The sequence below is a fragment of the Pleurodeles waltl genome, chromosome 3_1 (assembly GCF_031143425.1).
Source record: "Pleurodeles waltl isolate 20211129_DDA chromosome 3_1, aPleWal1.hap1.20221129, whole genome shotgun sequence".
In the NCBI taxonomy this organism is placed as follows: Eukaryota; Metazoa; Chordata; class Amphibia; order Caudata; family Salamandridae; genus Pleurodeles; species Pleurodeles waltl.
Window position 1 is genome coordinate 770334288 of NC_090440.1, and position 15817 is coordinate 770350104.

The window sequence follows — 15817 nt, forward strand, 5'->3', positions numbered from 1 at the left end:
TGAGTATGAGAGTGGGTGTGAGAGAGTGGATCTGTGTGTGAGAGTGGGTGTGAAAGTGTGTATCTTGATATGAGAGTGGGTGTGATAGTATCTATCTGGGTGAAAGGGTGTGTGAGAATGTCAGTGTGGGTGTGAAAAGGTGTCTCTGGCTGTGAGAGTGGGTGTGAGAGGGTGTATCTGGAGGTGTGAGAGAGTGTGTCTGAGTCTAAGAGTGAGTGTGAAAGGGTGTGTCTGGGTGTGACAGTGGGTGTGTAAGTTTGTGTCTGGCTGTGACAGTGTTTCTGACTGAGTGTGAGAATGTCTCTATGGATGCCTGAGTGTGTGCGTTAGTATTTTTTCGGCAGTAATGTACATGATGGAATCAGGGTGGAGGTTCCCTGACCACAGGGGCATCATATAAATGTGGTTTAGTTATAAATAATTTGTAAAAAAAAAAAAAAAAAATGCAGAAATAGTATTTTATGTTTTCCAAGATCCGCGGATCCACCCATGGATTTACACCGGGGCCCTTGCTGAGCCCTGCAGATGGATCCGCAGATCTAAAAAAAATCTAAAATAAAAAAAGAGGATTATGGATATTTTCAGCCCATTCCCCACTATTCACACCATGGGGTCAGGGATCTTCTACCCTGACCCCAACATATCTATTGCAGCCCACATTTCAGCCCCGATAAAGACTGGAACGGCCATTCTGTTTTGTTGGGGGACAGTCCCCGGGGCTGAAATGAGACTTGCAATGGACATAAAGGGGTCAGGATAGAGGTTCCCAGACCCCAGGGGTTGATACAAATATGGTAAAATTGTAGATAATTGGTTGAAAACGCTTATGGCCTTTATTTTTGTTTATTAATTTTTTTACATTTTCCTAGATCCGCTGATCCATCCACGGGGCTCCGCGCGGTCCCTGTTGTGAATCTGCGGGTGATCTCAGAAAACATCAAAAAAATACTAGTTATGATTTTTTTTTTACAAATTATTTATAACTAAGCCACAATTAAATGGTCCCCTGGGGTGAGGGAACTTCTACCCTGACCCCATCATGTACACTGCCCTCCACATTTCAGGTCCAGGGACCGTTCCCTGACAAAAGAATGGCAGATGCAACTACCCTGCCAGTTTAAGGCCAACCAATCAGATTCCTGCCTTGGCTCGTGGATCTGCGGCGCAATATGCGGTGGATCCACAGAGGATCCGCGTCCTTATATATTTATATTTTTGGGCCTTGAATATCTCTAAAACCACTGAACAGATTTACACCAAATCACAAAAAGCACGCTTTCTGGACCAAGAGCTAGCGTTCTGCCAAATTTGGTGTAATTCCGTTCAGGGGTCCGGGCTATAGTCGTGTTCAACAATGTGAAAAATCCCATTGACGTAGAATGGGGAAAAGTGTTTTGGATCTCCATCCCTTTTTTCTCGGCCCCTGATTGACAGATTACCCTGAAACTTTTCACAAAGCAGCTGAGGCAACTGAAGTATAGGGTTTGAAAGTTTCGTGAAGATTCGTCAAACGCACCAAAGTTATTGGCAAAACAAAACACGCTCTGTCTATGGAAAAAATGGTCCTAACTATAATTACCTAGTGGCAACCATCATTAGGGGGATTGAAACTGACCCCTTTCACTATTTTGTAACTAGGTCCCAGGGAGGTAGTGATCGCCAGGGCAGTGGGGGGAGGCACGCGGTCCCCCGCACTAAATACTAATTGACGTTGTTATTCCAAAGTATGTCTGGAAAAACAGGGCTTCTATAAAGGAAGTTTTATGGCAAAATAAAAATTTTTTGCCATTCGTTCACTCACCCAACTAACAATAGCCATCAGGCGTGGAAATAAAATGGTGTCTATCTATTCAGATTGAGAAGATGACAGCCAATCAAGTATCTCCTCCAGGATGCATATGTACCAAGATGCTAAATGTTAACATTACAATAGAGGACATAAATATCACGCTTCACTAAAACTGATACATGTAATAAATAACTTCTTAACTGAACGTGAGACGGAAAAAAAATTGTCGTTGCAGAAAAAATGTTCTTTCTACCATTTACACATCATCAGAAACTAAAAGGTTGTACATGCTCCTTACATGAGGTCGGGTCGGAAGCGGTGTATTATTGCGCACAGCGCAAGGCCGCTTTTCCATGAGGTCGCCAGATCTGTAACAGTTACGCTTTTGTAACCTTCTGTCTGCTTCTGACACCAGGTCAAAAGCTTGTTAGGTCGCACATCAGATTCTGTTAATAGAACAAATAGTACAACGTTAATCTATTACAAAGATCACAAACTGCTTGCTTAACATGTCTACAGCTTTTACACCTACAACAACGTACCATGTCTCGAAAGGTTGACTGATCTCCTGATGGAACTCACTCTTTCGACAGGGAATTGCTGCAATTCACTGGTAAGGAACAAATGCCGCACCTGAAAAGAACACGCAATCGTCATGAGCGCTTTAAAATAATAACACCCATGCAAATTGTTTAACTCACAGCTATGCATTTCAAAACAGTGAAAAGTAATGTAGACTTTGGCTAACATCCTGAACTCGGCCATCTTGGCAGCAAACCCAGGAGCAATGAAGTGCTAACATTTCTTATGCAAAACACAACTACATCTACACCCAATGTGAACAATTAGAGATAAATAGGGTTACCCCTTGCGTTATCCTTAATATCATCAGCCTAAGGGTCAAGAAGGCAACAGGAATTGAAGCAAGTGAAGCAAGGTGCAAGATCTATGTTCACTTTCTATCATCTGCTTTTTAGGTTGAGCAAGTGCTGCTTTTCTGACGTGTTGGTACGTATCTGGGCTTTTAAACACGCTGTAGGAAGTTGGCTCTGTATGCACTATTTCAAAGTAAGGAATAGTATGCACAGCGTCCAAGGGTTCCCCTTAGAGGTAAGATAGTGGCAAAAAGAGATAATACCAATGCTCTATTTTGTGGTAGTGTGGTCGAGCAGTAGGCTTATCAAAGGAGTAGTGTTAAGCATTTGTTGTACATACACAAGCAATAAATGAGGAACACACACTCAGAGACAATTCCAGGCCAATAGGTTTTTGTACAGAAAAATATATTTTCTTAGTTTATTTTAAGAACCACAGGTTCAAGATTTACATGTAATACTTCAAATGAAAGGTATTGCAGGTAGGTACTTTAGGAACTTTGAATTAGCAAAATAGCATATACAGTTTTCACATAAATCACATATAGCTATTTTAAAACTAGACACTGCAATTTTCAACAGTTCCTAGGGGGAGTAAGAGTTTGTTAGTTTTTGCAGGTAAGTAAACCACCTACGGGGTTCAAGTTTGGGTCCAAGGTAGCCCACCGTTGGGGGTTCAGAGCAACCCCAAAGTTACCACACCAGCATCTCAGGGCCGGTCAGGTGCAGAGGTCAAAGGGGTGCCCAAAACGCATAGGCTTCAAAGGAGAAGGGAGTGCCCCGGTTCCAGTATGCCAGCAGGTAAGTACCCACGTCTTCGGAGGACAGACCAGGGGGGTTTTGTAGGGCACCAGGGGGGACACAAGTCAGCACAGAAAGTACACCCTCAGCAGCACGGGGGCAGCCGGGTGCAGTGTGCAAACATGCGTCGGGTTTCCAATAGAAATCAATGGGAGACCAAGGGGTCTCTTCAGCGATGCAGGCAGGCAAGAGGGGGGGCTCCTCGGGGTAGCCACCACCTGGGCAAGGGAGAGGGCCTCCTGGGGGTCACTCCTGCACTGGAGTTCGGGTCCTTCAGGTCCTGGGGGCTGCGGTGCAGAGTCTTTTCCAGGCGTCAGGATCTGAGGAGCAGGCAGTCGCGGTCAGGGGGAGACTCGGGATTCCCTCTGCAGGCGTCGCTGTGGGGGCTCAGGGGGGGGCAACTCTGGCTACTCACGGTCTCGCAGTCGCCGGGGAGTCCTCCCTGAAGTGTTTGTTCTCCACAAGTCGAGTCGGGGGCGTCGGGTGCAGAGTAGCAAGTCTCACGTTTCCGGCGGGAAACGCAAGTCGTTTCAAAGTTGCTGCTTTGCTTCAAAGTTGCAGTCTTTGGTGAACAGGGCCGCTGTCCTCGGGAGTTCTTGGTCCTTTTAGAGCAGGGCAGCCCTCTGAGGATTCAGAGGTCGCTGGCCTCTTGGGAAAGCGTCGCTGGAGCAGTGTCTTTAGAAGGGGGGAGACAGGCCGGTAGAGCTGGGGCCAAGGCAGTTGGTGTCTCCGTCTTCTCTGCAGGGTTTTTCAGCTCAGCAGTCCTCTTCTTCTTAGGTTGCAGGAATCTGAGTTCCTTGGTTCTGGGGAGCCCCTAAATACAGAATTTAGGGGTGTGTTTAGGTCGGGGAGGGCAGTAGCCAATGGCTACTAGCCCTGAGGGTGGCTACACCCTCTTTGTGCCTCCTCCCAAGGGGAGGGGGTTACATTCCTATCCCTATTGGGGAGTCACCTCAGCTCAGGTTGCCTTAGGGGCTGTCCTGACTGGCCAGTGACTCCTCCTTGTTTTTCTCATTATCTCCTCCGGCCTTGCCGCCAAAAGTGGGGCCGTGGCCGGAGGGGGCGGGCAACTCCACTAGCTGGAATGCCCTGGGGTGCTGTAACAAAGGGGGTGAGCCTTTGAGGCTCACCGCCAGGTGTTACAGTTCCTGCAAGGGGAGGTGATAAGCATCTCCACCCAGTACAGGCTTTGTTACTAGCCACAGAGTGACAAAGGCACTCTCCCCATGTGGCCAGCAACATGTCTCGAGTGTGGCAGGCTGCTAAAACCAGTCAGCCTACACGGGTAGTTGGTTAAGGTTTCAGGGGGCACCTCTAAGGTGCCCTCTGGGGTGTATGTTACAATAAAATGTACACTGGCATCAGTGTGCATTTATTGTGCTGAGAAGTTTGATACCAAACTTCACAGTTTTCAGTGTAGCCATTATGGTGCTGTGGAGTTCGTGCATGACAGACTCCCAGACCATATACTTTTATGGCTACCCTGCACTTACAATGTCTAAGGTTTTGCTTAGACACTGTAGGGGCACATTGCTCATGCACTGCTGCCCTCACCTATGGTATAGTGCACCCTGCCTTAGGGCTGTAAGGCCTGCTAGAGGGGTGACTTATCTATACTGCATAGGCAGTGTGAGGTTGGCATGGCAACCTGAGGGGAGTGCCATGTCGACTTACTCGTTTTGTCCTCACCAGCACACACAAGCTGGCAAGCAGTGTGTCTGTGTTGAGTGAGGGGTCCCCAGGGTGGCATAAGACATGCTGCATCCCTTAGAGACCTTCCCTGGCATCAGGGCCCTTGGTACCAGGGTTACCAGTTACAAGGGACTTACCTGGATGCCAGGGTGTGCCAATTGTGGAAACAAAAGTACAGGTTAGGGAAAGAACACTGGTGCTGGGGCCTGGTTAGCAGGCCTCAGCACACTTTCAAATCAAAACTTAGCATCAGCAAAGGCAAAAAGTCAGGAGGTAACTATGCCAAGGAGGCATTTCCTTACACACGCCTACTGCACGCCGGTCACTATCACTGGTACACGGGTTTGCCCTTCAAAAAACCCTTATTTTAATTGGTAAATGCTTTATGTCTGTCCCTCCATGGGGCAGTTTAGTTACAGTCTTGGACCCCGCCCCTGTTATGGCTAATTGCACTTTTGCAGATAGTTTTGAGTGTGAGCAAACTTCTTTTTCCTTTTGTGTGCTGCTTCACGCTGATGCAGTGGTGTTTGAATCTGCCCGCTTATGTGAAACTGCATTACTTATCGTTTTCAATTTATGTGGCAAGAAAAGTCGGGTTAGGAGTTTACAACGCTAATAGCTATAACTCGAGCAAATACGAGACCCATTGCATTGCAAATGTTTGTTTGCCCTTACTGGAACTCAGAAGCACATAGAGACTGCACTAGGTATTCATTATTAGTTAAGAGATCGGCCTTCTGACGTTATTGAAAGGGCAAGGTGTGTGACGTCACTGCCATAGGCATTTTGTAAAATAAACGTCAATAAGTACAGAACCAATCGCGAGAAAAATATGAGGCCTACAGCTACAGGAATGCTAAAATAACTTCTCACCAGCAGACAGTTAGCAATAACAAAGACTCCTTAGATAATTGCTACATGCCACGGCATGGCGTTGTATTCTTTTTTATTTTCAGGAAATTACTAGATTTTCAAATATATATGAGGTTGCACAAAATGAGATATGAGCAGAATGCGGGGTTTTGGCCATCTTCAAAATAAACATGGAAACACGTCTGAGAAGATTGGTTTTGAGAAGAAAACAGATGTGCAGCAAGTTTAGCACATAAGGCTGCAAAACCTCAGTTAAGTGTGTGTGTTTTTCTTAGAACTGGAAAGCATACAACGAAGCATATAATAACTTGGACCTATTCTCTGCGTGGAGTCACATTTACGAACCTGAAAAACATGAATCGCATCAACTTAACATAATCACATCTTGGAAAATATGATTTAGCTCCGAAGCTCCCCCCGGTGACCTCTCGTCTTCCGTGCTGATTCTCCGGTAATCAGCGTGAGCAGGGCCTGGCACTGAAGCTTAACGTTTCCATTAGCAGGTATTACCAAAGCGGTATCGACAACAAGGAATCATTTACTCTTTCCTAAACCGTGTATGGGCAGACACAAAACTCAAATATAGGAAATTAAGGAACAAGACGGTGGGTCTGCTCCAATATTTATTTTCTGTTAATCTAATCTTAACATTATTGTGAAATATGTGGAAACGCAAGAAGGCTGTGGAAAGATCTGTTTAGATTGTTTTTTGCAGTAATCTGCGTAAAAGTCCACAATACATTCAAACAGCGCCTTCCATTTCCAAGAAAGAAAGCTAGTTTTAATGAAACTGTCTCTTTTTTTGGCCAGCATTCTCTGTTTTTTCTAAACAGTGGAGGGTACATTTTGAAATTTAACCGATTCATTGCTATGAAAGAAGGTAATTTGGTTTCTCTGTCTAGTTGGCTTCTAATATTATCAATCTACGTTATTGTAAAACAATCACTGAGGGGCCAATAATTATTTTCACATTAAGAACTAATTAGTAGATGCAGAAAAGAATTGGATATAATGAATGCAGTCCATGGCACTTATTGAGGTTCGCACGAATTGGGGTAAATAGTTCATGGCACATTTGGGGATTTTCCTGTCGAAAATCTTAATAGACCTATATTATCTTTTTTGTCCACAAAACCCTTTCATAATGACTGAGTTTCAAAAATTCTTTGTTAAACTGAAAGTAAAAAATACTATTTGTGACTTCAGGTTATATTTATTAAATACATACACATGGAGTGGACCTATCCACAAAGCATAAGAGAGAATTACAAACCTTGCTCCTCACAAACCACATAGGCACTCTGGAAGTGCTAAAGTCAACTTTTCATGGCATTTTCTAAAACAATTATTTAAATATGTTATAAGAAACCTCTTGCTGAAGACACCGGGGCAAATCCCAAAGATCTGCCAAACTGTGATTTCATCTCCAACCACATGCATCATAGCAAGATTATGGAGGCACAGGTCACAAATCACCATAAGAACTCTGTGGAAATTCATTCAATACTTAGTGAGTATCAATCTGCATTCAGAACTTCCAGATGGACAAAGAGAAAGTTTCCCCTTGTCCTCACCCGTTGGCCATTCCCAAGTCCTGTCCCTGCTTGGCTTACTGGTGCTACAGCACAGCACTGGACCTGCAGGTGAACACTCACCTGTTGTCAGCCAGAGTTTTGGGGAGCCAAAAAATCCATTAACAAATTAGGAATTTGAAGGGATAGTTTGATGAAGACTTCTTTTTCTAGCAGACAGTGCACATGAAGTCAGATAGCTACTTTGAACTCACATTGCTCTGCAACACCGTACCACAGCTAAAAAGACACATTAGGTGGAGCTCACAAGAAAACAATACTATTCCAATTACAATACAGCAGCATAACCCACACAATAGCACTATTCGGAAAAGATCAGGCAAGCTGAGAGGAAATGGTGGCCAAAGAAGCTTATGACTAAGGTCAGATTCACATATGAACATAATTAGTGGAAGACTGGAAACAAACCACTGACTGGTCTCCCCATCCAGGCCCAGATTACGAGTTCCACTGTACTGGTGGGGTGCAAACTCTGTGCACAAAACTATTATCATCAGGCCTGGGTGGAGTTGACGGAGTTCCACTCCGCGGAATTCTGTGGAGTTGATAAACTGAGTGGAATTGCGCGGAGGCAGAGTTCTATGTTCCGTGGAGTGGCACTCTCTCCCGAATGTGCTCGATCTCGGAAGCACTAAGCAGGGTTGGGCCTGGTTAGCCAGGTTTGACCCTGCTTAGCACTTCTGAAATCAGGTGCATTCAGGAGAGGGCCGTAGGCAGTTAAAGCTGCTGTTTCAGGCCTCCTGTGCATCGAACTTTCCCTGGTGCACTGCACACGGGGCAGACCAGTGCACAAAAGGCCTTGGCAGCCCGGTGCAAAAGAGGCCTGAAACAGCAGCTTTCGCTGCCTACAGCCCTGGCCTGAACTCACCTGGGTCCTTGTTGCCAGCGGCTTAGCACTCTGCCTCCCTCTGCTCCTGCTCCCAGCCCAGGCAGCTGGTGGAGGGAGGCCTGGAGGATCTAGTCCAGAGCTGGTGCTGGCAGCAAATCCATGCTGCCATGCAAACGTCAGGCTGAGAGTGTGCATTGCAGCCCAGTTATAGGCTGCACAGCGCAAGAGCATACAGTCTGCGTTTGTGCTGTGCAGCCCATAACTGGCCTGTGGTGTGCACGTGGCAAGCTCCGCTGTGCTGGCAGGGCTAGCGGAGTTTGCAGAATGCCAAAAACTCCGTTAGCTCTGCCAGCAGAGCGGAGCTCGCTGCCCACCCCTAATTATCATGTGGTAACACACAATAGGTACTACGCAATTATAAGTACAACCGCTCAGAAAGGTGACACAGCATTATTGTGGTGTATTTTGCGGAGTATTTACTTTTCCGAGGAATTTAACCTGAAATGACCAGGTGGTAAATATGAGCAGTGGGTTCTATGAGGGGGAAAGAGAGGAAATAACAAAGGTGAAGGAGGGAAGGGGTAGGAAAACAATATGTGGATCTCCTAAACCAGATACTCTGAGTGACAATGAAGAACTGACCTGATGAGGCCGCACACAGCTAGAGTTCAGGTTGGGATACCGGGTTCCTGGGTCAATTGTGTACTGGTCAAAATTCTTGTTGATATTTTCTGGTGTAGTTTGAGGCAACAATCGATACAAGCTTTCTCTGAGAAAGAGATATTAAGGTATAAATGATCAAAACACATTGGCAAAGACTGCATTGTTTACTTTTACACACACACATGCAAGCACACATCTATTAGTAGACTGATGGTTTCCTTTGATGACCTTGCACATGGGCTGGATTACTTGCACCAACAACTACATGTTCTCGATATAAGAAGCCATTTTTGTTTTATGAATGACTGACCAAGTGCAAGGCACCAAATATGGTGGCTCCCTTGATGAGATTTAATTTTATTACTAATATAAAATATGTAATATTTAACAATACAATTTAATGTGGCATGTGTAGATGTACAACAGGAAGGAATGAATAGAGTGGCAGATGCCCATTTATTTCAGAGTCCAAACCTCAGCCCTACTGTTTACTAAGCATTTTAATGTTTTAATCAAATCTGCATTGTCAGGCAATTTATCAAGATTCTTCTTCTTATAAAGTCTGAGTTTATGTTGATGTTTTCAAATCTAAAAAATTCACGGCAAGAATCAACACTACTCTAGGAAAATATTTTTTAAAATACCTTATTGGAGGAATTAGATGGGAAAGGATGGATCAAGGGAATGCATGCAACCATGAAGCATTGAGACAATATTCGAAGTACAAAGTATCCAATCCCAGGCTGCCTTTTTAATTAATCTGTGATTTAACTAACACTTTACTTAACATGTTGATGTAACAACCCTTATCCTGAGACAATTAAAGGATTACATACTTCTTCAGCTTCACAGACTTCAGAGTAAACGAAGAAGACTGTACCCAAAATAACTTCAATTGACTCCACCAGGTCATGTACGGTGGCCTTCGACGTAGTGGAAAATTCCTCTTGGATGAAAACTGCATTCACACACATTATTCTAAATTTAGTTGACTGAGTCGTCAGACCAATTGACGGAGCTTTTTTCGCCACACATCGAAGCCTGAATTGTGAGGCAGACTTACCCAATGAGCATATTTTATTTAGACTTAGGTTCAGGGATACTTTGGGGTCAGTAGAGTTGTTACATTTGAGGATATACACCAATTAGATACTCTCTTCTCTCAAATAGGAGATTTGGAGGTAAAGTTAAGCATATGACAACTTATTAAGGGTATCATTCAAATTCTACTAAGTCAATTCTTCAACAGGATACTTCAAAGGATTATCATTTGTCTCAAATATTCTTCTTGTGCTATATTCTCCCCAGGTAAACTAAAACAGCACTGAAGGATATTCACAAGGACCAAGGGACTATACAGGCCAGAAGAAGCTATCTAGTACACAGCTTTGGATGCATGTAAGACCTTAACCTCCTTTTCTTTTCTCTTGAAAGTTCCACATCAGGACATGAGCCCTGAAATTCCTTAGGCCGAAGATACAGCAAGAAAGAGGTCTGCAGGTCTCCATTTCAGGGAGCTGTGAGTGTACAGTCGCCTACAAAAATGCTCAAGGGGGTCTCCCACTGAAACGGTCAGACATACTCTACACAAATAAAATCTTTTGTGCACAGCTCATTGGCTGAATGTGCTGTATTCCCTATGATCACTGCTTTAGGTGAGTAGAAAGAAGAATGTGTAAAATAAACCACTTAATTTAGGAGGAGCTCAGAGGGGGAATTTGGTGGCCTAAAGTAATCAATTTATGATTGGAGTAGGGATGCTTCAACCACTGGAACTATTCACTCATGACAAATATCGAGGAAGCACATAGTTCTAATGGGCAATGTCAGGATTCTAATCGGGTTCTCCAAATTCAAACTTCACACTAAATCTTGATAGTCAGGGTTTGGTAAGGAAGAGATGACAAGTGGCTACCCATGATTTCACCACTTCCCATACTATACACCCGGCCAGCAAGGAGATAGCAACTTGAGCCACAGTCAAAGCGCAGCATAAAGTTAATAAGGGAGGGTTGTATTTTCGGTGTGCCAGAAGTGAATTCTTTAAATACGCTAATCAAGTGAACTTGACTTTTGTCTTCAATGAGCTCCTAGCCAGTTATTTCTTTAAGTGTGGAAAATATATATTTGTGATTCAAAATAGGTAAAAATGTCATTGAATTTGATTGTGTGCACGAGTAGATGTGTATATGCTTTTGGGGGATGTGTGATAGTGCGTTTGTGGGCATTTTCGTCAAGAACATGAAAAAATCTAGGACTGGTCCTCTCTGTTTAGGCGGGTTGTTATAATCGTTGCCTCTTTAGCAACATCAAATCAAGGGTAAAAGGCCTAATATTAGGGGGCAGCAATACTCTCTATAATGTCCACTTGTGAGCAATGCTTAGGGTTATGATCGAATGCTGCCCTAACTGAAAATGTTTACTTCAAAGCTGTGTAATAGAAATACCCAGGTTGATTATGTTATTTACTGTTCAAGATCGTGTTTGAAAGTCACATTTCCTCCAGGGTCACAAGCAAGTTGAATAGCATAAAATAATGGTATGTAAAAAACATAATTTAGCAGGTGAAAATTCTAAAGTTGATTAAGTTCCCAAATTTGCAAAGGTGGTCTCCTTCAGAAATTTTCACCTAAAAATTCCCATTAAAAAATGTCTGCGGAAGAATTACCTGCAAGCCCTTATTTTTCAAGAAACACAATCTACTACTAATACTGGGGTTTTGCATGATTCCTTTTCCCAGTATTTTGTTTTCACGTTTTGCCACTTAAAGAAATGTATGCAGCTTGTAATTTGGGAAAATCGTCAAAGAATTGCTGAGGAAATCATTAATATGATATAACATGTATTTCTTAAAGGTGGAGTTTATGTAACGATCTGTCAAAGGTGAAAGCTCTACAAATAAAAAAGGAAGAATAAATGGGGCCTTTAAGGGCAACAACATGCATGATAATGGCTTTGGGCTTTTGTAGGAACAGGTTTATGGACCACAAATGAAAACGAAATTGTATTTAAATATGCAACACTTGGTTTTATTTCTTTATATCACCGAAATACTCAGATGTGTATGTTATTCCCAAAAATATTTGGTGGCATTACGAAAAAAAATCACGGTGCTTCCTCCTATATGAAATCTGAAAACAAATATCAAAATAGAGCAAAATAGTTACAGATATTTAATGTTTCTTTACGTTGCTGGGTCGAAATTTTTTTATTCTTAGTTCACTAACAAATGCTAACCATCTAAAGAATATTTTTCTATACCTAGTCCTATGCATAAAATAGCTTACAGTAATTCCCCTGAACAGAAGCGCAGATAAGACACAAACTATGATTGTTTCAAAACGACTTACCTTTCAGCTATAAGCTCCAGATGCGGTGCTGCTTGGGCCCATCCCTTCACCATCCACACCGTGTCAAAAACTGCTAGAAAACCTCTCGCACAACCTGTGCCCATCGGCCAAAATGGCTAGAAAATAATTAAAGGTTAAAAGTTTCATTATCAACAAAACTCCTACATAATGCGTCCATTAATTTGATTAGTCTTCCAGACCTTGGCACATATTACTTTAAAAATGGTGCCGGCTGATGAAAGCATTATTTCTATTGGCTGGCAATCGTTATTTCTGCTGGCTGGAGGCAACGCCTGTGTGAAGAAAGATTACCTAAAGAATTTCCTCCCAACCGGAGCCAGAAGGAAAAAAAGCTGAGCCGTCTCATCCGTCATATTCACCCAACACTCCACAGGAGATGTCACTGGTTTGGAATGGAACTGCATGCAATAATCCCTGCCCTTGTGCCTTTCTTGGTGAAAGGGACTGCATGTCCCCGATCCCTGGCCCTCTCCAAACCAAAGCATAACTTTAGATATTGGGAAAGATCTCTGGTGTCTGTCCCACACCACCGGAGTAGGTGGTATAAGAGTGTGAGACAAGATTTTAGTGGGTCATGCCTCTACAAGCCCACTACCTTCCAGTGAAATTCCCTGTCAGTGGTAGTTTCAAATGATTTTAAACCCAACCTTTATGTAGGAATCAAATTTAAAACTGTAATTAACACCAGAAATGTTATGTTATTATGGTGTTAAAAAAGCTCAGGTTTAAGTCTGTCGTAAATAATAGTATACACAAAGAAATCCCCTGAAGGAGAATATTTCTGTACAATATTTTGCGTAGGGAATAGTAGTGAAGAATATATCTGCTAACCTTGTTACATGCAATAAATGGCAAATCAGAATAGAATATATCAAATGTGAGGCTTACTTCTGCATGTAAAAATATCAAGTACAATTTATAAATTATATAAGGATATTGATTGCACAAGGAAAACTTTGTTATAAGCACAGGGTCAAAACAATTAAATCAATCAGTCGCATTTTCCTGTAGTAACAGTCGATCAATACTTTAAAGTCCGAAATGGTGATCTGAGGTGCTACACGGATCACTCAGTAATATACTCCTCCTTGTGGTACAAAAAGTTGAAGAATAATACTCTGAGGCGAGCGGTTTGCACAACCTACACATTAAATAGCTGTGGTGATCACTGCATTGATGTTTCGGTCCCAAATCATCCGAAAAGTACACAGGACCATCCTCAGGACGAAGTGTTGAATTTTATAATTATGTAGACACTTGTCAAATAAAGACAAAACGATGATCCTTAAAGGAGGTAAAGTGAGTCTAAAGCAGGTCATTAGATCCAACAATGTTACACACAGTGGTTGAATTATTTAGTAGTCTTTAGGTATTAAACCAATTCAGACAAGCCAACATCAGAATACATCTTTATGTAACACTTGCGCATTATCACAAAAGGAGTGGTGCAGGCATCACAAGGCTTAGTCTGATATGTTAGAACCATATGATATCTAACGAACGTTAACTAATTCAAACACTGAGTAACATTGGCTGGTTCTAGTGACCTACTTCGCCTCACCCCCTTTTTGGATACTCATTGTGTCTTTATTTGACAAGGGAGTACATAACTATAAAATTCACCACTTCGTCCTGAGGATGGTCCTATGTACTTTTCATCTGATTTGGGACCGAAACGTTGACGTAGTGATCACCACAGCTATTTATTGATAAAGCGGTGCAAACCCCTAGCCTCAGAGTATTATTCTTCTAGTTTTTGAACAACAATGAGGACTATATCACTGGGTGATCCCCGCTGCACCTCGGATCACCATTTTGGATTTTTAAGTACTGATTTTAGTGATACAACGGGAAAGTGCGACTTATTGATTTAATTGTTTTGACCCTGTGCTTATAACATTTTGTTCCTCATAAAATCAATACCCTTATGTAATTAATAAATTGCACTTGATATTTTTACATGCAGAACTATGTCTCACATCATCTTATATATTCTATTTTGATTTGCTATGCACTGCCTTTAACAAGGTTAGCAGATATATTCTTTACTGCTATCCCATAAACAAAATATTGTACAGAAATCTACGCCTTCAGGGCATTCTTTTGTGTATTCAGAAAAATTAATATATTGCACACCATCTCTAATGGAGTATAGGCATTCCACATCAGTACTGTTTCTAGCAGGAAAGTAGGGGTACCGCAGCTTTGGACAATCATATCAATCGTGTTGATATTTAAATTACTTGGTACTAAATCTCATGCTTCATTTTTAAAACTCACAATTCATTAAAGCGGACACATCCAACTGACACTTACATACAAACTCACTCTATTGATGCTACATCCAAGCAAACTCAGTCGAACTCCGGTGGACACTTTACAACCAACTGGAAATCTTTCCACGGACTACTGAAAGCGCTGCAATGCCATACTCATCAGAGGCTGTGCACTTTATGAATAAGCCACTTTAAAAATAATAATGTACATATATGTATATTTATATAGCTCTACATACCTCGAGTAAACTATCACCAACAAGAGCAACTAGCAGATGATGGCCCTGTCGCTCCCGTATGAGTGCTGCATTTTCCGAAGCATACATAGACGTGAAATCAAACATCGCCACATCAGGCTGCCCATAGTGGTTAATGGCATAGTCCAATGTAGGCAGCTGGTAATTGGTGGCAAAGTCAGCCGCTTCTCTGGCATAAGACAGGAGATTCTCCTGGTTCACATTTTCCGCACTGAGGAGCATCTCCGTGTCTATGTAATCCTGTGAAGACAGAGTTTTTAGGATTAGAGAAAACCAGATCAATGCCCACTTGCGATGCACTTGTTTGGAAATGCACTTTCAGTTTTAGCAGCATTATGAACACTTTGGCACTGATGTGTCACAAGTATTGATCAACGATATTGTCATCTTCAGAAGGCCACAATGTGGTTCATTCTTCCATGTTGGTTGCATGTGCCTTCTTACATAAATACACTAGTTCTTCTAATTGTGTTTTCTTACTCTTTGCACATTTATGGGGTCATCTTTTATATGTATGACCCTGTTTCATCTCCACCTACTACATTCAGCGATCCCTTACTCTCCAGCTTCGTTTACACTACAAAAACATCCCAAAACACACATCGGAAGAGGCCTTTCTAAGGTATAATCATGCTGTGCATGGGTTGTTATTAGCAGAAACATTTTCGTGAATACTCAGAATTTGACTATTAAACAGGAAATAGACAATGCCTATTTTTGGACTCTGTATGTCAGAACAGAGACCCCAGACTCAGTGCCCAAGGGAGGTTTCATGGGAAAGGACACGCTCCCATTTAAG

At 42.5% G+C, this 15817-nt stretch overlaps 1 protein-coding gene across 12 annotated transcripts in view; it reads right to left on the reverse strand.

Annotated features, from left to right (window-relative positions):
- Nucleotides 1-15817, reverse strand: part of MICAL2 (microtubule associated monooxygenase, calponin and LIM domain containing 2) — a 776672-nt gene that overhangs the window by 526793 nt on the left and 234062 nt on the right. For all 12 annotated transcript variants that reach the window (XR_011201428.1, XR_011201429.1, XM_069223592.1 and 9 more), the window contains exons 8-12: nt 15001-15258; nt 12465-12580; nt 9094-9220; nt 2332-2422; nt 2088-2235 (exon numbers count right to left, since the gene is read on the reverse strand). Coding sequence is in view for 10 of the 12 variants with exons in the window: in XM_069223592.1 (XP_069079693.1) it covers nt 2088-2235; nt 2332-2422; nt 9094-9220; nt 12465-12580; nt 15001-15258 (740 nt within the window). In the remaining 2 variants the exon portion in view is untranslated. The remainder of the gene's footprint in view (nt 1-2087; nt 2236-2331; nt 2423-9093; nt 9221-12464; nt 12581-15000; nt 15259-15817) is intronic.